General features: G+C 39.0%; 1 protein-coding gene across 4 annotated transcripts in view; it reads left to right on the forward strand.

Annotated features, from left to right (window-relative positions):
• Window positions 1-24,975, forward strand: part of NFKB1 (nuclear factor kappa B subunit 1) — a 57,905-nt gene that overhangs the window by 10,553 nt on the left and 22,377 nt on the right. For 2 of the 4 annotated variants that reach the window (XM_069013261.1, XM_069013263.1), the window contains exons 2-9: window positions 778-827; window positions 1,953-2,037; window positions 9,276-9,316; window positions 11,795-11,893; window positions 18,962-19,110; window positions 20,606-20,769; window positions 21,523-21,681; window positions 23,312-23,416. In XM_069013261.1, the coding sequence (XP_068869362.1) occupies window positions 786-827; window positions 1,953-2,037; window positions 9,276-9,316; window positions 11,795-11,893; window positions 18,962-19,110; window positions 20,606-20,769; window positions 21,523-21,681; window positions 23,312-23,416 (844 nt within the window). In that variant the 5' untranslated portion in view covers window positions 778-785. The remainder of the gene's footprint in view (window positions 1-777; window positions 828-1,952; window positions 2,038-9,275; window positions 9,317-11,794; window positions 11,894-18,961; window positions 19,111-20,605; window positions 20,770-21,522; window positions 21,682-23,311; window positions 23,417-24,975) is intronic. The other 2 variants (XM_069013262.1, XM_069013264.1) reach the window with 1 other exon arrangement.

The following is a 24,975-nucleotide window of genomic DNA, read 5'->3' on the forward strand; positions in this document are numbered from 1 at the left end:
GTTCTTTTGGTAACATCTACATGAAAGGAAATAACACTAATACTAATATTTTCTAATAGACCTAATAAATTCCTGAGAAAATTCACAGGTTCTTCTACTGGCCCACTACTGGTCCCAGTAAAACTATGCCAAGCTAAACTTTTCCAGTGTCCAGCATTTACATGTAGACCTGTGAGAAAGAGTTCTGATATGCTGTGTATCCGTAACTGTCATCAGCGCAGAGCTGTTGTGCATGCTATGCACTTGTGGACCCCTGGAAATAAAGGTGTCCAGAATTAGTCAATAATTGATCCCTGGTTTTATTTTCAAAAAATTTAAAATACTGTCTGTTCTTTCTTGGGCTTCTTTATTTGCATTTAGTAATACTTCACAAGAAAACTGGTAGGGTTCATTCATGAATGCTCATCATGTTCTTTTTATTGTATAAAAATGAAGAGTTTCTGCTATTTCTGTGGTAATGATTTTACTAATGGCAGAATAGTCAGAGCAAAGATGGAAACAATTCCTGATTTTAAGAAGTTTTGACTTCCAGACTTTGACTGTAATTTTTAATTTCTTGGCAATAGGCAATGGAAAATCCTATCCTGTCCTTACACTGCCCCTTCCAAATACTGAGGAATTTTAGAAGTATTTTGGAAATCATTAATGTTATGAGTAAAATAAAAAGTGTCAGACATTGGGCTTTTAACTCTGAACATTTTCCAGGCTTCTCTATTGCCCTACACTGTAAAAAAACAAAAAAAAAGGGGGAGTTCTAATCATGTTTTTGTGTTTCAGGACTTAAAATGGCAGAAGATTCCTATATTATGGGAGTATCTGATCCCCAAGTAAGTGAATTTCTGTATTTTCAGTATCCCTGTATCCTCTCCTAGCTCTCTGTTTAGGCTTTCTCTCATACTGTCTTGTTATTTCCTAGGTTTAGCATGGACATAGAAAAGCATTCTGCGTTGGCAGAAATTAGAGCTTTTTTCCCCTAAGGCCGTTTTTATGTGACCTGTAAAGTGCCTTGCCACTGGTTAATGGCTGAAATGAGAAGGACAGCTAGGCCTGCTGAATTAAGCCATTGAAAAAAAATACTTATTTTTTATGCCCTGCATGCTTGTGACACTTGCTCTGAAATTTCTTCTGTGGTGGACATTGGACTCTTCCTGAAAATAAAGTCCCTTATGCCCTAAAAGGCCCTTTTGTGTAATTTTTTTGGATGTTTGCATTTACAGTGATGACTAAAATATTCCTGCGCTTGCACAGATCCGTAGGCCTAGCTCTTCAGGAGCTCTTCCTGATTTTCTTACATCATTTCATAAATTATTTGAAATGTGAGAATTGTGCTTGGGTGAAAAGTTTTAAGTGAAGAACAGGTCATTTCTACTCATCCTAATTTTAAAAAAGCAGCTGTTTTCTCCTTTATGCTTGCTCCTTTTTGGAAGAAGATAGATTTATACCTGACAACAATTACAGTAAGTTAAGACATGTCAGTGTTTAAAAAAAAAAAAATTAAACTTTAACTTAAATGTACTGGTTTTTTGCATTAGAACTTGTAAATATATTTACATAAAGAATGTAGTCTGGTGAGGTTTAATCACGGAAGTGGAAATGAAAACTCACAGGTTCTTAGCAAGGCCTTGGGCAAGACATCTAGGGTCAGATTTTCAGAATTTACTGTATAAGCTCTTTAGAATTTATAGTTGTTAGTGCACATAAGCAAAATGGGTGTTTAGAAACTATGCTGAGGTCGATGCGGTCTCATGATTCTGGTGAAACTTGGGTCTGTGCTGTCAGCTCTGCAGTGCTGTTGCCAGCAAAAATAAAATAGCTATGAAATGTTTCTGTAAATTCAGCAAGGTGTTTGCAGTCTCAATATTTGCAGAGAACTCTGAAGTTCTTTGCTGATAGATGTTTTATGCAACTATGTATACATGTAATAATGAGGAGTATGTTTTCTTTCAATATAGATGTTTGCAGTGGATCAGTTCATGGGAATGAATGCATTATTTAATAGTACAAATTACATCACTTCAGACTTACCACTACGAACAGGTAGGAACCCTCACTGTTTGATGGTGCTATTGTCTTGCTGGTTCTTCCTGTTTGTTTTCTTTTGAGAAGTTCTTTTCAGAGCCTTTTTTTGTTTACCAACTTGTGTGTCGTAATAGTAGATTGCAAAGTTGTCAACTAGATTTTTTTATTACATCTTTTTGCATCTCTTTCTTCCCCTCATGAAGCTTTCAGCAGTGAGGCAAATCAGATTTTCTTGTGGCTTGTACAGAAACCGAAAGTTGCAGCAGTTTCCCAGGTGAAACCAGGACAGTGACCAAAGGGCTTTGAGTGACCCGGTGTTATAAATTACTTTGTTGAGGCTTTTTTCTGAATTTGCACCTTCAGCAAGTTACTTGTTTCTATTGCTGGTTTGCAGACTGCAACATGTGCTTCTTGTCCTTTGGAATGCTGTTGCATTTGTTGTAGTAGTTCTTAAGGTACTTGTTTTTCACTAGTAAAATGTAGAGAATATTAACTTCCTGTACCATTCGAATCTGTTTTTCCTTCTCGGTGACTTCTCTGTTTCCTGTGAAGTGGCAGTGTGGTATTAGAAGCACCTGACAATTTCCTGAATAATAACACAAGTTTGAAAGCTCAGACGAATTTTGCAACAAACCACTGAAAATAAGCAAAAAGTGTTCTGCAAAGGCCTGATAAGCAGTTCTTACAGTATGCTTCCAGAACTGTAAGAACAAATACAAGTCTCTTATAGCTCAGTCAGTATTAGCTGCTCCATCAACCTTGGTCTGATTTTGCTTATTAAAGTTCTTTATAAATATTACTTCTTGCATAAATTTGGAAAACTCTTTTCTCCTGCTTAGTCTATTAGAATAGCTGATACAAAAGGAAGAAGGAAATAAAATTTTACTTAGCAGGTTTTTCTCAATATAAATCTCTGATGTAGCTATTCATGTCTTTTACCATGACAGCTTTCTCTTGTTTGACTCTGTTGTATCAGGATGTAGCTGGTATCTTATGACAAATTACTTTCTTTAGTTGAAAGTGCAAGCCACTTCTGATTGCAACATTTGATATGCTGAGCAGCTGTGAGGGTGTAAAGAGTAAAATGAAATAAGCATTTAATGTTTTCCTTCATAGGTAAAATTCCACCCTAAAGTAACAATAAATGCTGCTTTTAAAATAAAAATTAAAGCATGCTTACTGTTTTGGTGTTCCCTTGTTTAAACCATTCTTGCTTTCTTGAAAGAGTAGTATCAAGAAAGGATCAAGAAAGACATGGTGCAGATAATTTTGTTTCAAGATAAAATGTTCTCATGAGCAAAGCTCTTGACAAATACGGAAAAACATCCAGCAAATTAATGTTGCAATCATTTGTTTACAGTGTATTTTTATTAAGGCAGATAAAATTATTCAGTAAGATTCATCTGTGTAGGATTAAAGGGCTTGTGCATTGTATACCAAGGGGTTTTTTCACCTAGTTTCTGTTGAACAAATAAGGTTATTGAAATTGCCCTGTAATGAGCTCTTTTTACAGGTACCTTTTGAGCTTACTCTGTATTCTTCATGCCAGACTCATTCCATACCAATTATTCAGATATATAAAACTAATTTTCAGATAACTATGTCCTGTCTAAAGTAGAAACAGCTGTTTTCAAAACCATGTCAGGGAGTCAGGGATTCACTGAATTCTTCAGCCACAGAAAACTCTTACTGGGCTAAGTCTAGCTCTGTCCTTAATTTGCAAAATTGCTTCAAAAAAGGCCTTCTTTTATAACTGCCATTGCTCTTGTCTACTACTGCAACATAGGTGGCAAGTTCCTTGTGCACAAAATGGGATTCAGTAAAGGATTCTGGATTTGACGTTATCTCAAACAAGAAGTTAATCATAAGATTTAGGAAAGGTTGATCATTTCAACAGCACCTGATGATTCCACAGTCATTTTTTTTCTTGAACAGTATCTCAGTAATGCTTGCTTACTCTCGTGCTTGAAACCATGCTGGGTTATTACTATGGACTAGCTCTTCAGTTACAAGATAATATAATAACTTTTATATTCTATTTTACTGATTTTCAAGCAGGGACTAATGATTTCTTTCTATTCAGTAAGTTCAGTTTAAAAAGTCATGTGGGATTTTCCAAAAGTACTTCCAGCTGAGATATGGAGAGAGTCAAATAAAGGTTCTAAAAAGGAATTTTTCTCTGGGACGGTTGGATGATTAAGGCAGAAAGAACCAAAGACATTAATTGTTCCTCATGATTTGGCTGTGGTGTATATATCTTTCAGTCTGTGCATCCATATATGCACAATGTCAGACCTATTCCATTGGCAGACAGGTTTAATGTATAACCCTGGATTGCCATGTTGTGCCAGCGTGGCTGAATCAACAAATAGCTGGGGAATTTGGGGACTTTCTGGTGATAGATGTTCTGCTGTTACGTTAATATTTACAGTAATAGTCGAAAACCTTTGAGATGTTGGGACACAGATTTTCTCAACATCGTCAGTGCTCAAGTGTCTTTGTGTGCTTCTTTTTCTCTCTGGTATGTCCATTTAAAAAAAAAAAATTAGGCTGTTTTGTTATTTTGGCTCTAAAGCTGTAGCGGTTATGTCGTTCAGGTTTTACCAGCAACAAAGGCAGTACCTCATGAAGTCAGCCTCTTCTCTGGCTTGCTGGGAAGTATCCTGCCTGTGATTAGGTAGGTTAGGTACTGATCCTCAGTGGCATTGGGGATGGAGGCAGTGGATGTATTTAGGCAGAGTAAAAGCAGGTGCACATCAGTGGGATGTCCACTGTGTAGTGAAGAGACAAAGTGATGCCTTACATTAGAGAGGAAATGGGCAGAGCTTTGAGCTAAGCAGTTTGTAATTTTGGATGTTTCGTACTCCCTCATGATGATACAAGGCCATCTACAACCATGTAACATGTGGCAGTTAGAGGTGGGTTTGGGAACTGTTTTGGCTTCAAGAGGCTCTGGTCTAACTGGCTGTTGGCATTAAGGTGGTGTGTTTTTAAAACTCTGAAGTTGAAGCAGAGCCATCAGGAGTTGAGCAGTACTGCCTGCAGGCTGCTAAAATTAATCTTCTGGTATTTCTTTAACCTCCTCCGTACAGCCCTCTGTGACATTTGCTATGAAAAAATGAGAAGGTCATAGAGAGAAAAAGAAGGCACTTAAAAAAATTTATTTCATGTTTTTTCAGAGAGAGATAATGTTAGAGGTTCAAGGAAGCCAGACCACCACCAAAAAAAGAGATGAATATTCATTTTCCCTGTTCCATAGCAGTGGCCCTATCCTCAGGAGCTTGGGCAGACTTTCATACCCTTTCTGGTGTTCTTTCTAGATCTTCTGTGCTTGTGTTTGGAAGAGTGAACTGAGGGGACAAGTTAAGCAACGTCCCATATGCTGCTTGCTTTAAACATCGTGCTTTGAACACTGAAGAGCTGGTATTCAAGAGTATTCCTGTGCAGGGGAATCCCTGAGGGGGAGGGCATGCGAATGCTACAACAGGCCTTCAGAAGAAGGATAAAACACTAGATCTCCAGTCTGAGCTTTTAGCAGCAAGGTACCGCTGCCAGGATGGACACAAGAGAGTTGATGTGGGATTTAACAATCAAAACCTGGAGTCTACAAGCATTTCCATCCATGTCCACAGAGCAAAAGAGCGGTTACAAGGGTGCGATGCCTTCTGAGAGACCAACCAACATAGAGGATGTGAGGGAAGGGTCTTGTCCACAGGTCATTGCAGGTTAAATTGAATGTGTTTAGGTACTAGGAAAGCTGTTAGATACAGGACCCCACTAGTCCAACAGAGTTGCCAGGCGTGCAGGGATATCCCACCTACCTCAGAGACCTTTTTTTCCTTGATTTTGCTGTGGTGGGAAGATGGAATCAAGAGGAAGCCTAAGATGGGTGCTCCTTTGGAAGTGTGTGTGTGTAGGGTGAGGCCTGTCGAGAGGAAGAAAGAATGTAAGTGGTGGGAGTGTCAAGGGGCAGGAGGGCCTCTGACTCAGGCAGGAAGGAAAATGAAGAAACTTGGCAGTTGAAGAAGACGTGGGGAAGTGGGACTGTGACTCAGACTGGAGCGGGATGCGAGTCAGTCTGTGGCAACCGAGGCGAGAAGACAGAAAAAGAAGCCCTGAAGCATGGCCAGGATGTGGCAGTCTGTACCAAAGCCCCTCCAGGCTGGAGAACCACACATTGTAGTTGCAGTTCTTGGCCTCCCGGCTGTAGCAGTGCCAGGCAAAGTGTGAGGAGCGCTCCTGTCAAAACTTGGCTCTTGGCAGCCATGTGTAGAGGCAGCTCCGTGACTGTGTCCTTCAGCCTCTCTGAGGGCAAAAGTAGATCATGAGCTATGCATTAAGTAGTGTTCCTTCTTGTGGCTGTTGAACATTTAAAAGGGTTTGTTCATTAAACAGGAACTTGAATCAAACAACCTTCCAGGCTGGAACAAAGGATCATCACAAATCCTGTCATTCTAAGTTCCTCATACAAGGTGTTCATCTTCAGGTTCCTGCTCTTTGCCTGCTTAGACCAGACATGCCTACTAATAGAGACAAAATATTAAAAACTTCTGTGTGCAGAACACTAAATGTGTTTTCTTTTCCCCATGGGAAAGGATGAGAGAAAGAAGGAACCACACATAGCCAATGTTAGGTTGTGTAAGGTGCCTCTGGGAAGTATTCAGAGTTCAGTGAAAATAGCTATATGAGACCTTTCACTAAGTAAAATCCTTTGTGTAATCAAAATAATATGCCATTTATGCCTGGATGTTTTCTTGAACATTGTTGGTTTATTTTTAAGTAGCGTTTCAGATATAATCAAGTGCTTTGCATTGGAATGCCTTCTCTGTAATGATCCTTGGGTCTGGTTCAGATGCTATACCAGTGAATTACTTAGTCACTGGTAAAAAAAAAAAACAAATGGAAAATCTTTAGTCATACAACCCAAAGGTTAAAATAAGACCTCAAAAAAACCATTTTAAATACATTGCTATATGATCTGTATAATGGGGTTGATGATAACAGACATCTAATTTGGCTTTGTGCATTCGCACTGCATCTTTTTTGCACTTTTCTAGTGCTGGTATATAAAATTTTGATTTTTTTAATCAGCATATTGGTAATGCTTTTTATAAGCTTTTTTTCCCAGAGGTCAGAATAACCACAGTCCTCAATTTTTGATTTTCTTGAGTTTTTACAAGTGCCATGCAAGGTCAGGGCATTTCAGTGGTATGAAGCATTTTCCTTTAGTTTTCCAATGTGCCAAGATAGTGTATATCCCTCTCGTAGGAGTTTGAATTTCCTTATCTTGAGGAAAAGTTGGAACTTGGGTCTGCTGTGTCCTGGGGGACTTCTGCAGCCACTTAGCCATTAGATAAGAACACTTCCTTTTCTGGCTAATGTTTGAGAGAAAGCAGTAGTATTTTGTGCTAACCCAATGTGCGTGCCTTGAAAATGAATTCCGAAGAGGAGAAGAGCCAAAGAACAATTACTTGGCAGATCATGCCCTGGAGGCTTGGTTGAAAGTTGAACTACACACAGTTGTATTTTAGTTGCATTATTTCTGCCAATGCCCAGAAAATACACACCTTCTGAATTGTTAAAATACAAATTTTCAGGTGCCTAAAGCATGAGGAGGGTTAGAGATCTGTGAAGAGAGGTCTTAAATTTAAATGCTGATGTATTGCTTAAGCCCAGCTCAGCACATCTTGACTGTTACAGACAAAAACTGAAACACAAGGCCAAAGCTAAATATTACTGTACATCTTTTCAAGGTCTTGAAGTCCAAACTGTTTTTCCTGCTTTGTAATGCTAGATGATGTGTATATGGTCATGAGTTCAAGTAGCACTGTTTACTTTTTTAAAGGAAAGTACGATTGATGGACTTGGGAAATAATTTATCTTTAAATGGGAAATTGTTGTGACTGACATTTGCAATATAACTTTCACATGAAGTTTGTTCAGTTGCTGAGTCAGCTAACTGCAGCAGCAGAATTCTAATTTCATCTATTGTGTATTTATTAAGACTTCCCTGTTGAGAGAAGCTTGTTCAGTTAAGACCTGTGCTTGATTCCTTAGCATTAATACCTTCAACAGAGTAGAAGCCATGATACCGAATTCCAACAGGAGTATGGCTGGAAAAATGCTACATAGGTATTCACAGTGAAGCTGTCATTTGGGGTCTACCTTAAAAACAACTGATCTTTTAGCATTGAAATACAAATCATCTTGGCAAGAGACAGGGAAGAAATCATAGCTCTTGGAACCGTTTTGAGACTCAGGAGTAGCTTGCATTTTAAGAGGTATTTCACAGCCATCCACCCAGAGAGCTTTCCTTCTTGATGTAAGTAGTCTAAATGATCAGAGTTGCAGCTCAGCTTTGATCAGATGATGAATGCTTAACTCTGGTGACACTGAGTTCTCACTGGATTTAGGGCCTACTCAAAAGCTATATAAACTAGTGAATTTTGCATGAGGTTTATAGCATGAAGTTAGCCACTGTATGAGACTGAAAGTTGTTTAATGAAGCCTTCTTTAAAAGACAGTAATAGAATTTTAGTACAACATAATCCTATGTATTGGCACCATGCTCAAGATGTGTCTCAATATAGAGTCTGTATTTGTAGTCAAATTGAGTGTATTTGGTGTTTTTAGAGGCCCAGCAGAACACTATATTTAAAAGTGTATCTGAAATTATTAAAACAATGTAAATTGTTTAGTCTTCTCAATTCCAGGGTTTTTTTTAAGTAGTTCTGACTGTTGGGGCATGTTGAGACAGCTTGAATTCCCCCTGTATTCCCATGCCTCAGAGCTTCCCATTGGCTGTCTCTTGACTTTCAAAAGCACCTATTCAGTAGGAAGCCCCAGGACCAAAAGCTGGTGAGTATAGTCTCCAGAGCCCCAGGGGTTTAAATACAAAAGTTAACCTTAGCTCAAGAAGCCAGACTGCTTGTCAGTGGCAAGGGAAGGATCCCGTTGTTATGCACCACTGCAAGTTTTAACTGAGTGATCATTTGCCCATTTAGGCTCTCTGAGCTAAAATTAACCTTTTTGATTTAATCCTCCTCTTCTTATTCCACTGGTCATTAGCTGAAATGACAGACTGCCAAGTGATTAAATAATTTACTGAAATTTAAGTTCTGAAGAGACTTAGATGCTTTCAAAAATTTTATCTCAAGTCATTTGAGGACATAATCTTACCCCTACAACTTATATATTATTTATAGTAATAGAAATAAAATTTCTATTAATACTTTTCTTTCTTTCTTTTATGTTAGCAGATGGACCATATCTTCAAATCATAGAACAGCCAAAACAGGTAAGAGCAAGATTACATTTTGAAAATGTCTAAGGTAGCTATATTACTACATTCAGCTTTGAATAAACTTATGACTTAAAAAAGAGTACAGAAAAGGCTGAGCTCTCAGAACAAATGTGGCACTTGAACATGAGCAGTTTTAACTCTTACTTTTGTACTTTAATTGTTGCCTGGTTTGTTCTGTTTTCATCTTTGTCTCTTTCTGGAAGTTTCATAATACAAAAAGCCCCAAGGGTTTTAAAAATATGCCTTGCTAAGTATAGACTCTTCATCTTAGAAGTGACTGTTACAGTACCCCAGTATTTGGAAATGTAAATTAGTAGATCAAACATGGAAGATTTTAAGGATTTGTTTCATAGGTTTTGAAACACAGGTTAAAAATAAAAGCATGTAATTCCCAAGTTACAGGAACTTGTGACTTGTGTTTTGTTATTGTAAAGAAATGCAGTTGGTCTTTGAGATTCATTTTGCTACGATTGTCTGTTTTGAATAATCCAAGAAAAATGAAGATAAGTACTTGAATGTAACTTTTTCTGTATTATGTAGCAAACACTGACCTATGCTCCTCTGACAGCAGAGAAGTCATTGCAATGCACTGGTTGGTTTTCATGCAACTGATGTACGAAGTAATTGCTGCATAAAGATTGTCCTGAAGTGTGCCTGGGTATTGTTCCCCTTTGGCGGTGGCACCAGCAGCTACAAGGATTCCTCCTGAAGCTGTTGCAGTATGGAGGTGCCTTTCCTGTCTGTCCCAATGAATTGCATAAAATCCTACCTTATGGAGCTGTTCAGTAAACAGGGGAAGACAGTGGCTAAAAGCTGTCCCATCCTCCTGTTGGTCTTCTGCCAAGAAGAGTCAGTCTGTAGCAACCGAGGCGAGAAGACAGAAAAAGAAGCCCTGAAGCATGGCCAGGATGTGCAGTCTGCACCAAAGCCCCTCCAGGCTGGAGAACCACACATTGTAGTTGCAGTTCTGCAATCCAGTCTTCCTGGCAGGAGGCAGGGGAGAACATTGGTTTCAATCACACACCAAAGACATTTTTGTGCTTGAGCATCCCTTCAGGAATAGGACTCTTCATCATGGTCCTAAGTCAAACAGCAGTGTACTGTGAACTCGTGGAAGAATATGCTGCCTCTTCCTCATTGTTTTAAGCTCATCCCAAATCAGGCCATGCCTCTGCATGGTGGGGCCTGCAGTGCACTGTCCATAAGGAGAAACCATTGTTTCCATGTGTGACTTCTCAGCAAATGGTTCCTCTCGTGGATTACCCATGTGGCAAGCTAGGCAGTGCTTTATAACAGTGTGATCCATCAGCAGAGTGATGTGTCCTGACTGCAGAGGTTGATTTGCCTTTTGCAGAGGTTGTTTTGTCTTTTGGACAACTTGAGTTCAAGCTCATCATAGCTGGGCACTTCAGTCACAGTACTGTGGGTCACTCAGTTCACCATAGGAAGGCAATTGTTCAGTGTCTGAATAAAACTCATAAAAGTTTACATTTGCCTGGGAAACACGTTCTTAACCTGAAAAGGCTTTAGTGAGATAGGTATTGAAGCTACTGCTTACAGAGTAATTTTAAGGCATATTGTTCACTTTCAGCTAATACAGACTTCAAATTCAGAGGTGTCTACTACTAGAAAGAAGCTGAATTATTCTTAAAAAAGGCTACAGCACTAACTGGTGCTATTTGGACAGACACTGGGCACCCTATATAAGATGAGGATTTTGCCAGAAATTGCAGGACTGGAGAGTAGATCTGAAAGCAAAACTGGGGACTCCATGAAATGTACTGTTCAGTAGAGTTAGAGTTAGCAAATACCTTTGCTTAAGAGTTGCATCTTTCGAGCCTTATAGATTACCATGTAAAATGAAGGGGATGTTCATCAATGGAATCATTGGAGAGCTGTGCTCTGGACTGGTTGTCAGTATCCTACAGATATATGCAGATGTCTATTTATGTAGCTGAGATGAAAACCAGCCAGAGTCACTTGAAGCTTTTGGGCTGTTTTGGGATTTCACTTGGAGATTCAGTTTTCAAATGCTTTTCCCAGAAGGAAGAAGTGTTTCTGTGTCATACCTGTATTTTCCTGTATGATGCTTTGGACTTCCTTATTATTTGCTTCATTTTTGTCCGTCTAGCAGCAATCTTGGGAGAGAATTCCTGCTCTTGCATTCTCTACATGTGAAGTTTTATCCTATTTTAAGAGTATAAATAGATCTCTGTTTCAAATATCTTCACTTAACTGAGAGAAAAAAATGAGGTTGCTGCTGTGTATTAAAGTGAGAATAGAAGAGGTTCTCCAGGGCTACAGTTCAGTGGTGCTTTGTTAACCAGCACTCAGTATTTCAGGGATGAACAATTGTAAGTTTTCCATTTGGATGAGTCTTGTTTGTGTGTGTGCATGTTCATGTTTGTGTGTGCTATTTCTCTTTTGGTTTAGTTTCTGAACAGCTTTCAAGCTTTTTCCTTTATTCCACAGAGGGGATTTCGTTTCCGATACGTATGCGAAGGGCCTTCGCACGGTGGACTTCCTGGTGCTTCTAGTGAAAAGAACAAAAAATCATACCCTCAGGTCAAAGTAAGGACATAAAGCATTAATTTTGTCAAGTCAATGGAAGTGTCATCGTATGTGTGTGTATAGGACCTTATTGCATAGCAACATCAGTTTGTATGAAGTCGCTCAAGACAGACTACATTTCAATCCCAACTTTCAAAGCGTAATTGATTTTGAAAATAAAGTTGTCCTCAGGTGTGTGGGTTTGTTTTGGCACCTTTTTTATCTGCCAGCAGTTGAGCAGTAACTTACCTGCACCTACCATCTCGTTACCATTGTGCAGACTAATGGAACTCTTCTTAAGGTGCAGTTTGAGCAAGGCTTGAGCTGCTCAATTGCTCCATTTCTATTGCAAAGTATGAGTATGCTTAGTTATTCCACTTCATTCTAGAATGCTCTTTACCAAGCTTTCCCTTTTTTTCTGTTCATGTTACTCCTTATTCAATATCTCTAGGGTGTGCCATTTTTAAGAACTTAATTCCTTTAAAGTCAACGTAGAACTTCTCATTTTAATAGGAACACTGTTATGCTCAGGTGTTCACTAAACTTTTTTTGTGGGTTTTTTTTTCTCCCCCTGGAAAAAAATTCAAATATGTTAATCAAAAGAATGTTCTATGGAGGCACAGTATGAAGATTAGAAAAGTGATTAATCATTCTGGGATTGGAGAACTGTCTTTGCCTATGGTTCTTGCAGCAAAATTTTTTCTGTGGAAGTCTGGAAAAACTACACAGTGTCTTTTCAGTATTCTTTTTAACTTAAATGCAAACTTTGGTCTTGTTATTGCATTAAATCTTTGAACTGTTGCACTACAGATTCTCATGAGGAGCAGGGTTAATGTATGCTAATTCTGCTGTTATTTCTTAATGTATTCTAATTCTGGTGTTCTCTTACTCCTTTATGGGGAAAGAAGGGGAGGGAAGAGTGGCAAGCAATAAACTTCTGCCTTGGTGTGCCACTCCTTGTCGTTCTCCTCAGTGTGTGTCTAGTTCATCTGCAGTTCTTGGGAAAGGCTGGAGTTTGGAGCAGTTGCATCTCCTAATGAATCAGTATAAACATAACGTAATGGAAAATAATCAGCATTGGCTGAGGTAGCCTAGGCTTTAGTCTTGTGAATTGAGAAGAAAATGGGAAAGCTGATTTCATATAGCCTTGCAAAACTCTTAGGAAAAATTACTAGCCCAGGAAAATAATCCATTTGCTTTTCTCTCTCCTATGTTAACAGTAATGATGAACCAATGAATGAAATTCACTGGCATGTTCAGGTATAAAATCATTTACTTCAGCTGAGCCAGATCTTTGGATACCAATTCAATCTGTAATGGTAATAATACAAGTGATGCTTTATAAAGGTGTAATAGGTCACACAGTAGCATGACAAGGAGTTTTACAGGAAATGGAATTTCTTGAGTAAACTAGAAAGCAGAATGTTCTTCGGCTTTCCATCAAACCTTCTAATTTCATTGATCATCACTTTTTAATTTCATGTAGAGCTTACACACACACATCTCTTCCCCTCCCTCCCATCCTATTCTGTGCATCTGGGGTTTTTTTTCTAGTACAAATCCCCACATGGCAACACCTGCTGGGAGAGGCTGGCAAGGGAACACAAGTAAATTCCTCAAGGCCATTGCTTGTTAGAGCCTGTTCTTGATTCAAGTGGTGCCAGTAAAAACAGAAGTGTTTCACACCTTTTCCTGTAAGTCTCTTCTGTGTTTTGTCAGAATGTGCTCACTTTGTCATAACTGAGGGTAGCACAATTGGAAATGGCAATTTTTTATTGTGTTGGGTTTTTTGTTTTGATTTTTTTGGTGTTTTTTTTTTTACTCTTGTGGCAGTGTTTTCACTATAAAACCTACATTAGTTAATCACAGTGCAATGAAAGGACAGTAGCATGAGCTTTGGCTGTACTGTAAAAAAGGAGGTTTTGTGACAGATATTTAAACCCTTGGCCATGGTATGGTCAGTGCAGCTCATGTTGGGATCTACTTTGTGCTTGGCCAACTCTCACAAAATTTTCCAGTAGCTACCATGGGATGTCCTGAAACTAGACATCTCCAATGCACAAAAAAACATTGCAGTCTCCCTACTCTGTTTTCATAGGATTATGGATTGGAGGCCAAAAGAAACATTTATGTGATGTGACTTCTTGCATAATGTGACTGTTCAATTTCACCCTTTTTTTTAATCTCCCTGCACCATCACTAACTCGTAACTAAGCTGGAACACATCAAGACATATCTCTCATGTAAAGGCTGCAGCATTGAAGACTTTTCTATGTCTCTAAGCAAGATGTTTTGGTATTTAGTTACATATTTAACCGCTTCCTGTACAGTATATTGGTAGATGGTGTAGGTCAGGAGTTAGTGTAGCAGTTCTGCAATGCCAGTCTTTACACTTGAAGCAAATCTGCACTGGCCAGCAAGGTGGAATTGATGTAAAACCTCTTGTTTAGCAGAACAGTCCTGACAAATGGAGTCTAGATAACAGTGTATATTTTTCTATAATATCAAAGATGGGATTAATTTATCTTAATGATTTATGGGATTATGTTCCTTTGTTTAGCCCTGTCTTTGCTAACAGTAATCCTAATATGTAGAAAATATCTTGCGTATTCAGAGGATTCTATATAACTTTGCATGTCATTATGAAAAGCAGAGAAGTTGTAGATAATGCATATGTTACAATATGTTTCATGATTGCAACCTAAAATTCTTCATTTAAATTTCATTTTCATCCACACACAATGCTGGAAAATTTTACTGTCTGGAACAGCTGAAATCAAAGCTGCTGAGCTGCTTATTCATCATTAACTTTTTGTCCAGGGGAAAAAGCAATCAGCAGTATAAAAAGAAAGGATAAAACAGGGAAGTCTGATATTGTCACCGGCATACTTAACTATCTACATTTTTTTATTTATCATTTTCTTGGTTTTTATATATTTGAAAAAAATGTGAGAAAACTTGCATAGAAAATTTCCACTGGCCTTACACATTTACCGTGTGTGTCCTGATCTTGCATACTGCTGTTAGTTTGGGCAGTTCCATGTTTTACACTGAAGTGCTTGATCCAGTTTTAGCTGTGACAAGAATTTGCCGAAAACAATGGAGTGAAGGAAATGTCCTGAATTTTCATCTCCTTGGGGGTAAATCCGCGTGGGTGGCTGCAGGCTCTAGTTGCATGTTTTCTGCGAGCTGGATGTAAATGAGCTCCAGCCCGGAGTTCAGAGGTGTGCCCGAGCTAAAGAGCACCATCTCTCTGCAGGAGAGTTTGGGCATGGTGCACTTTGGCTTACGAATCGAAGCTGCACACCAGTGAGGCAGCCCTGAGCCCAGGCACACTGACAGAACTGCCCAGCCAGTCATGTCCTGGGGCTATCCCAAATTATACCTCAGTCTGGAGATAAGAGTTCCTATTGAAATCAGGGATTTCAGCACATTTACTTCGAGTTCAGGAGGAGAATTTATGGAAAATTAGTCAAGTTACTTTGTTGATGAGCCTTGGTGACAAAAGGAGCGTATTTATTTGCTTCCCCCCTCCCCACAGGAATTAAACTGTAGGGTGATATAGATTGCTATATTAAATCACCTAATTATTACAAATTAAAAAATTAACCTAAGAGCTGAATTAAGGAATAAACACGAGACAAGAAAAAGAAGACTTTTTGTTTAAATCTTTACTGCTCTTAAAAATCTGTACTGAACCAAGTTCAGCCAAAGCTAACTTCAGTGAGATTTGAGCTTTTTACTGCTATGGTTGATTTGGCTGAACAGGCGACACTGACTCGCTTTAGTTGGGCTTGTAAAGCAGAGCACCTAACTCTGTATGTTTGTCACTAGAGTGACCTGTCAGAGGATCAGAAGATCTTCAGCTCCCATTGGTTTAAATTACTTTACATTGCTTTTTCTTAAAGTCTATTAAGTAAGTAATCAGTTGCCTACACGGTTTGTACCACATCTGATATATTTTGTCTTTAATTAGCAAGTGAAAAAAAGTGTGATACTGCTGTGTAAAAACAGGTTGTTTACAAAGAGTGAGTGATGCCTCATCTGTGGAACACTTCTTGTATGTGTCTATCAAGGACAGCAGTAGTCCCACTCTGAAGGTTAGGTGGGGCTGGGGCTGTTAGTTGCTGTAACAGGGATTGGAAAGAGACATAGGTGCTTTTGTAACTGCTGGTGTTGTAGGTTTGACGTGGTCTTTTCCATCATTTGCTCCTGTTGTTGACCAGTTGGTTTCATTTCTTGCTTGTAAGAGTAACTGGAAGAAACATCTTTGAAGTATGAAAATGTTCTTATAAAGTTTTTGTGAAGCTTCAGAACGTATAAAAATTGGTAGGGGTCTGGATTGCAGGAGAACGTGAAATAACTGAAAAAAACTTTCTACTCTTGTTTTGAAATTGACTCAATTTCGAGTTCACAGAGTCTTTTAATCTTTCAGACAGATCTCTCAAACAGAAACAGCAAATAAATGTAAGCCTGCAGCCTTTTAACTTTATCAGATCAATTGAATGCTGCTTCAGTATAGGATGTAATCAAGTATTACAGCTATACTCTGCCCAGGAACTCCTTATTTTCTTTTTTCCCCTCACCTTTAATTGAAGTTCTGTAGCTATTCTTTGGATCACATCTCTGATTTTGAGCTGTACCGCACCCACATGCTATCACCCCCTCATGCTGAGTCTATGTTTTTGTGTCAAAACCATAATCCCTATTCAGCACTGTAACATACCTTCTACCTTTTCAGGCCTTTGATGGTGTTTCTTAAGTTCCTATGCCAAAGCTGATAGTTATTTGGATACCTTAGCACCAGAATAAATTTTAAATTATTCTGAAATTGTGGCATGATTCAAGGATATTGAAAAGTTATTTCAGACTTAATTTATGGTACATGAGTGTATTTAACCACTCAGACTATTTTCCTGGGCACCAAGTTACCCCGAATGACTCAAAATCAAAGGAAAGTCTGTAAGAAGTAAAGGTGGAAGATGGTTCAGAGACATTCTGTCCCCTTTGCAGCATAGGACATCAGACTGGATGACAAAAGTAGTCCTTTTTTGCCTTATGACCTACATAAGGTATTATGTTTTAAGAGCCCTTTTGTTTTTCCCCCGAGAGAGAGTGACTGCAAAGATCATGCTGAGCTGAGTAACAGGGGGAGATTGCAATCTGGTTACCACTGCAGTTCTGTGTTCTGCTTTCAGAGGCTGGAAAGTCCTTGACATGCAGCACTCCTGCCTCCATTTTCGCTGTGGTTTCTACAGCTGATGAAGGATTGTCTTGAACTTTTCTGATGAGACACCAGAACACTGATGTTACTCATAGTGAATATAGCGCTGCAGATGCGCTGGGAGCTTTGTAGTAGGGAAAGCTTGTTCAGTGAGGAGTAAAATGAAAAGAATTTTTTTAAAGCTACCTTTTTGAAAAGTTAATGGTAGCAGTGGTGGTGCCATACTGTAGCACCAAATGCAGTCGTTTTTATTTTCAGATGACTTTGTGAAAGGTACATAGGAATTTTCTCCCTGCTGGTAAATGACAGAAATAGTTCAGCGGTGATGATTCTGCATCTCTGTATTATTTCAGTCCAGAAGAGATTTCAATGTGGGAACAGGAGGGAAGCATGAGTCTTGTATTTTAGAAACTGCCACTTGTAAAGTGCACATTACTGCACTATTATACAGTTAACCAGCAGGAGTGGGTAATGAGAGGGCTTTTGCACACCTGCTCCTCCTGGAACAACTTTTTTGTAGTTGGGATTTTTTTTGCTTTCAGCAGTGAATAGGAAGGCAGGGAGGGCATGCATTGTACATATGCAAAGTGTTTCAGCTGTGATGGAATGGGTTCAAGAGAGGGGTTAACTGGAGTGAAGGAAGCTAGCAGGACTCAGTAGTGTGGTGAAATGGAGGCAGTCCCTCGCTATCAGCATTTTATCAACAATATAACCTTAAATATTCAGTTCATCACTGATTCATCACTTTAATGTTTATCGTGATCCTTTAATACCTTGGTTGATTAGATCTATAAGCTGCTGTAATACAAAGAACTTTGCCCAAGGCAAATTAGAAGAAAAATTAGAGGAGGAGGGGGAAAAGCCCAACATTGATAAAAGGGTTAATTAAGTGAATTGGAAGGGAAGGTAATGTTTGCTTTTTAAAAAGTGGGGTAATTTTATGTTCAGCATAATTTGAAAGTGCATAACCCATAACTGCCTTGGAGTGAGGAGAGAAAATAACGTTCTAAATAACATATGTAAAGCAAGTAACTTACCAGTATGGTATGTTATTAGTATTTTTAGATGTGTTTTTGATGCATTATTTGACATGATGGTTTTATTAAAAGCTGTTAAAAATGTATGGTGATTAGAAACTATGGCAAGGAGGGGAAAAAAGGCTTTGTAGGCTTTCAGAGTTGAGTATATGAAAGAAAGCACACAGTTTATCATAGTTCTCATCCAGCAAAATCATAGGTGGGAATTTATTGTATATCCTTGTGTACACTTAAGGGAGATATTTACTGGACTGGATAGTATGTGTTGATGAAGAATATTGAACTAACAAAATGCTTATTAATATAGAATTTATTCACTGTAAAATCTCTACCTCAAGAGTCATTGTAATGAAGCCAAAATGTTTTAAAACAATCATCATGTTTAAAAATAGTTTTTAAAGTCTTTTTGAATTGGGCAAAACAATGCAGGGTTTTTAGTTCAATACATACATTTTCTCTATGCTTCTTCATGGGTAACAATGTTTATTGTGAATTCAGTGTACTGATTGAAACTTAGGGAGAGCAATGTGAAGTAGATGGCCAGAATGTAAATCTGAGATTCATGTTTTTGGAAACAGATGAGGCTTTCCTTTAGCTTTTTTGGTCAGTACTCCTGCCATTTGCATGTCAAGTTTAATTGCAAAAGAAAGTGATGATCTGGTACAGTTAGTTTGCCATTTGTGTTTCATGAAGAAATGCATACACGTTTCTCCTATGTAAACTTGGTTGTAGTTAGCTGACAGAAAATACTCAACTGAAATCATTGCTTGTTCCATTTAAGAAAAATAGTAGGCAAACTGTCCCACATTTTTTAATATTTATTTACAGATCTGCAACTATGTTGGACCTGCAAAAGTAATTGTCCAGTTAGTAACGAATGGGAAATACGTCCACTTACACGCTCACAGCTTGGTGGGTAAATTCTGCGAAGACGGAGTGTGCACGGTTAACGCAGGACCCAAGGACATGGTTGTAGGGTAAGGCTGGGGACTCCTCTGTGAACCTGAGCTGTGGGGAAAGCATCAACAATACAGAGATACTTCTAAAGAGGCAGCTCTGGGGAGCACTCATCTTCACACTCTGATCTCTGTTCTGTTTGTATCATAAATAGAAAATTTATTGGGGTTTTTGTTCACTTTTGTAGAATTTCTCCTAAGCAAGCTCAGTAAGTTTAAGTAACTAATTTTTACTTATAATTTGTAGAGTTTTTATCTCTTGGTGTACAGTGCAAATTTGTATTTTAAGTCCATTCTTTAAAATGTAAGTAGTTTTGATCAGAGAAGGGACTAAAATTAATGTTACTGTTTTGTTGCCATTTTGATCAATGTTTTACTTTTATTGAAACCTGTCAACAGAAATGTAATGAGAAGCATTAAGAAAATTGGATTAGTAGATTTGAAATTAATGCAAGATATGTATAAACATGAAAATACTGCATAAGTCAAACTTTTAAAGTTTAAAGCAGCAAGACTGTAGTGAAATTGTAGTTGGGCTGTTCTTGTTTAATTTGAAAGAATAATTGTTTATATCGGTAAATGGAGCTGAAGCTCCCAACGGTGTTTTCAGGCTTAGATCAGGTTTCATGCTGGCTGTGAGTTTTAGTTCTGTGATCTCAAGAATGTCTTTGTTGGTGAAGATGATGAAGTTTAAAAAGCTGAGAAGGTTGGGAGAGAGAGATTCTTCTAAACTGTAACTTTTGATGTCCAAGCCCAGTGCACTGACTTTACCGCGCACAACAATTTAAATAGCTTTATTTCAAATGCTCCTTTTCATCTTGAAAAGTTTGGCTCATTTTCTAACCTGTCTTGTTTTTCATCAGATGTTTAGAAACAGCTTTCCTGTCCTCACTTGACCTACATGAAAATTGAGTTATTGTCTTGTTTTCATGCTTCCAGATCTAATTGATTTTTCCATGTGCCAGGAGATTTTTACAAAAGCACACCTTGTATTACGGAATTTTTTATTCAAATGGATACCCAGAGTGTCTTGCAGAATGACCAGAGCCTTGCTTAAAACATTTCCTTTGGAAAATATTGTGCTGTTTTCAGCCTCTTAGCTTGCTCTCCAAACTGTTTTGAACAGATGGAGCATACTCTGCTTAACAGACATACAGAATGACACATTAGTGTCATTGCCAAAGATGCAGCAAATTGTGACTACCAGGTTTTCCAGTGTTCTGTAAGTTGTTTTCACAGTGGAAGTCTGAAACCTGACAGATTACTGCTTATGCCATAGGAAAGTGCACCCATACGATTGCTGTCATATAGTGGTGGACTTTTTACATATTTTGTGATCTTGGCTGAATTTTTCTTGATGGAAATTTTCCCTCAAACACTAATAGTGCCTAAGTAAGCCTGTAAAGTCCTTCTGTAGACTTCGGTTGTGTAGCTGCCTCTGGTAAGAGAAAGGCTGCCTGCTGCAGCTCTGGCCTAAAGCATTAAGAAAATAATTCCCTCCATCAAAATCTGGCAGGTTTGCAAATCTTGGAATACTTCATGTCACGAAGAAGAAAGTGTTAGAGACTCTGGAAACGCGCATGATAGATGCTTGCAAGAAGGGATACAACCCGGGACTCCTGGTGCATCCGGAGCTCAGCTATCTGCAGGCAGAAGGATGTGGAGACAGGCAGCTAACTGGTATGTAGAAATGATGGCCTGGTTTTAATTGATCTTTTACTAGAAACAGGCTGAGCTTCTGAAAACATAGATTCTTAGCCAGAAAAAGATGTCGTGTGGGACAACAGCCAATGTCTATGTGCTTTTAAGAGGTGGTGTAATGTTGCTGTGTTTTAGGGAATCTGAAAGGAGTCTGCTGTCAAGACATACATGAGAATAGAGAAACTTCCATCCACAGCTGCCTATACTCACCTCTGCACCTATGCTGTTTGAGGAACTCTTAGAGTAATTTTGCATTACTGCAGCAAGGCATGATATCCTTAATTAACTTAGGGACCTCCTTTTGAGAACACTGTTTCATTCAGCTACATTTCACCCATATCCCTGTAAAACCTGTGGTCTGTGTTGCTTTCAGGTACTGTAGAGAGGGGCCAGCTTTCTTTTTATCACTCTTAACACCAGGAATTCTGGTGTCCTTAGTGGTGGCCTTTGTCCTTTTCACAACCTTTAAAAAGTGAGAGCAGAAAATACTAATTTTCTGTCTGTCTTTTAATTATATAACTTACCTTAAATAAGGTCTGATGCACAAACTGCAGGATGAATGCAGTACAATTTGAATAGCTGCTCCTCTCTGCTTAGAAGGGGAAAATGATGAATGCTAAACATAAAAGAAGACATTTCCTCACTATCCATGCCTTTGGATGTTTGTTTGTTCTCTCTGTTTTGTTAGGGGTGCCTACCCCTTGTGTTAATTCCTCTGTGTGTCAATTCCAGAACGGGAGAGAGAAATCATCCGCCAGGCAGCCATCCAGCAGACCAAGGAAATGGATCTCAGCGTGGTGCGGCTCATGTTCACAGCCTTTCTTCCTGACAGCAACGGCAGCTTCACACGGAAACTTGATCCCGTTATATCGGATGCAATATATGACAGCAGTAAGTATATTTGGCTTTAATTACTTTTTTAATAAGGGGCAAGCTTTTGTACACGCAGAAATGACAGGTAGATATTGCTGGACATAGACTCAGGTAGCCCTGCCTGCCTGGTATTTGATGAATAACAAGTAAGGAGCCCGTGCATAGTTAGCCCCATGTCTGTCCAAGTACATACAGTATCATTCTGGGTTTTAATGGTGATGTAAGCCATAGAGGAAGATTTTATTTTGCTGTTAGCATGTTTAATCCTGCCACTTTTATTATGAGGGTTTTGTAAATTCTTGTTATATCCATAAGAAGGGCTTGAATTTTGCAGAGTTTTCAGTTGCTTTCTGTGACAAAGTGTTGTCACACGAGATGTGAGGAAAAAAATTACTTTGCTTCTATCTTGGTCGAGAATTTGACACCTTTCAATTTTGCAAACCATCTGCTTGTCCGTATTTTAAAAGATAACCACAGTTCTCAATCCAGTTCCTTTAGATCTGCCAGTATTTTTTAGAACATCCCTATGTCTTTTTTCTAAGAGAATTTTTTTACTTCATGTTTTCCTCCATGCTATTAAATTATACTGACTCATCTTACTTGAACCCTTTCTGCTGCCTGAGTTTTCCTTGCTGAGGCTGTGGATTCCCATGTTCTTGATAGTCATTCTGTAATGACTCAGAAAAAGTACCTTTTTTTTCTCCTTTGTGCACCAGTTGTGTCTATATCATTGTTTTTTAAGTACAAAGTCTAGATCAAAAGGTATTAAATGCAACTATTCTTCTACAGTCTGCTCCTTGCTGTTAATTGGGAAATGTAGCGATGTCAAAAATTCTGTCCTAAACTAAGGAGACAAACAAAGGGGACATTTTGTATGCATGTTTCTGCTGTTGTAAGTTGCTACACAGGTGGCAGTTACTAGTTTCTGATCTCCCAAGGTGAATTCTTGACTGCTAATTTCAGAAGATTTTTCTTGGGTTTTGTTTGGGGGTTTTTTTGAATACTTCATTGGCACCATTCAAGCCTCCCTTGCAGAACAGACATAACTTGTGGTACCATAACTTGCCTGTCACAGCTGCTTTCACTTATCAGATGATAGTTCTGTATTGAGGACCAATAGTTGTCTCTTAATGCCTCTACTAAGATCTGTGGACATGGGCTTTTTTATCACAGTCCAGTGTACTGGCCAAAAACTGGCATGCTTTCAAGTAAGCCACAGTGTAAAGCAAAGCACTATAGATAGTGAGAAACAGGAAACAGCTCTCAAGAGTGTTCACTCTGTCAGAAAGCAGGGAAGAAAAAATTACATTCTCTTGCATGGCCCTGTTGTCATGAAATGAGTACTAGTGCGGGGTCCTGGATGCAGGTCACTGCTGGGTTACTTTGCTTGTGCAGTAGTTGTGCTGGAATGGCCGGGACCTTATTTTGTAGTTCACAGTTCAGGCAAAGCTTAGAAGATACAAGATTATCTTACATATGAAAAGTCCTTGATTTATTCATGTTAAAAAAAAACACAAACAAATTCAGGTATTTTGTATTGGAGGCTTGTCTTTCTATTGCATTTCTGTGTGTTGTGTTTGGTTGGGTCTTTTTTTGATCTAAATCTGTTATGAATGTAAGCATTGTTTTTAATCTTCCCTTTCAATAGAAGCTCCCAATGCCTCCAACCTAAAAATTGTAAGAATGGACAGAACAGCAGGGTGTGTGACAGGAGGGGAAGAGATTTACCTGCTGTGTGACAAGGTTCAGAAAGGTAAGAGTCATGAGTATTGTAAGGTACACCAGGGTGTTCATCTGGAGTACACATGAAGCCTTCTGTGCTGTCTTTAGTGTTCTCTCACTCTGATAGTACAGCAGAATTTGTAAGCACTCAGCCTTTCTGGAAGTGAAGCCAGCAGTCCAGAGATGTAATAAATCCAAATAGTCTATTGCAAAGCAAATTCAGCTTCTCTTGCCTCCACAGAGACCATGTGATCATATTTGCTCTTCTCAAGTTTCTGCCCTTGCCCATGTTCTGGAATTTTGAGGGGTGGTGGGTACTGGGTGATGTTTGACTCCATTAACTAACACCTGCTCTGAATTATTCTAAAGTTTCTGACTTATTACTAAGTTCCTGATTGTAAAGAGTAAGTGTGAGCATTAAGCTCCATGGATGGGAGCTTAATGTGTTCAGCACTGCTGCTAATAACTTCATTTTTATATGGTTATGGTAGAGGTTACTCAGTGCAAACAGATACTTCTCACAGGTTCATTTTCTCTGCTTGTGGCTTTGAATGTGTCAGAATTCGGCAGTGTGGATTAGGATACTTTGTTTTTGTATTGGAAGATAATAGTTAAATGTGGTTGGTGATATTTGGGCTAAGTAAAAAGAAAAAAGATGGGAGCGAGGGAGATCCTTTGTATTTTTCAGCTACAGGTAGTACTTGAGACACCCTGGTGTAGATTACATGGTAGAGTGGGTGCCCTGTTCTCATCTGTTTGGAATCAGTCCCTGCACATGTTGTTAAAACCATAGTGACATTTTCTGTTGATGCAGGCTGTCCTTTTCCATATGTCTTTCTTGTAAATGCCCTTCTACCACTTAGGGAAGAGAGAAAGCTTTGGGGGCTTTTAGGGACTTTGAAAGAACTATTTTCTTTCAATAGTGCATCTACCCTCTGCCATCAGAAGGACTGAGATAAAACATAACTCTGACGCACAAAATAAATAAATAAATGTCTGACTCAGTGGAAGCCCTGAGGTGGGGTTTCCCCTCAGCCAGATTGGGGTTTCCCCTGACCTCACTGCCTTCAGAAACCTCCTGCCTGAAGGAACTTGAGCGTGCAGGACAGCAGGACTGGAAGTGGTGGTTCAGAGTCTTGAGACTAGCAGGTGGTGGGCCAGGGGAAGCAGTCTGTCTGCTACAGAAGCTTGTCCTGCCTCAGTCACCCTAAGAGAGAACAGGCTTTTTCTAGCTTTTCCTCACCGGGAGTGCTGTGGAAGGAATTTACTAGTGTGATGCTTTTCCTAAAAATATAAACAAATAAATACAAAGAGAATGAAAGAAAATTTGTTTAGAGGAGCAGAAGCCAAGTGCTGTGTTTCTGGCCTGTGCTGTTTGGAGGGTGAAGGATCCCTGCTGACACACTGCTCACTCACACCCGCGACGTCTCTGAGCTGCAGCTCCACTGTGGCACTCTGCCAGCAGCAAGCGGAACTTGAACTGTGGCACTTCAGGTTTTGCTACAGTTTTTTGAACTGAAACTGTTGGAGGAAAGAGGGTGGTTTCTACATTTCATGCTTCCAGTTCTCCCCTCCTTACATGTTTGTTCC

The sequence above is a fragment of the Aphelocoma coerulescens genome, chromosome 4 (genome assembly GCF_041296385.1).
Source record: "Aphelocoma coerulescens isolate FSJ_1873_10779 chromosome 4, UR_Acoe_1.0, whole genome shotgun sequence".
Lineage (NCBI taxonomy): Eukaryota > Metazoa > Chordata > Aves > Passeriformes > Corvidae > Aphelocoma > Aphelocoma coerulescens.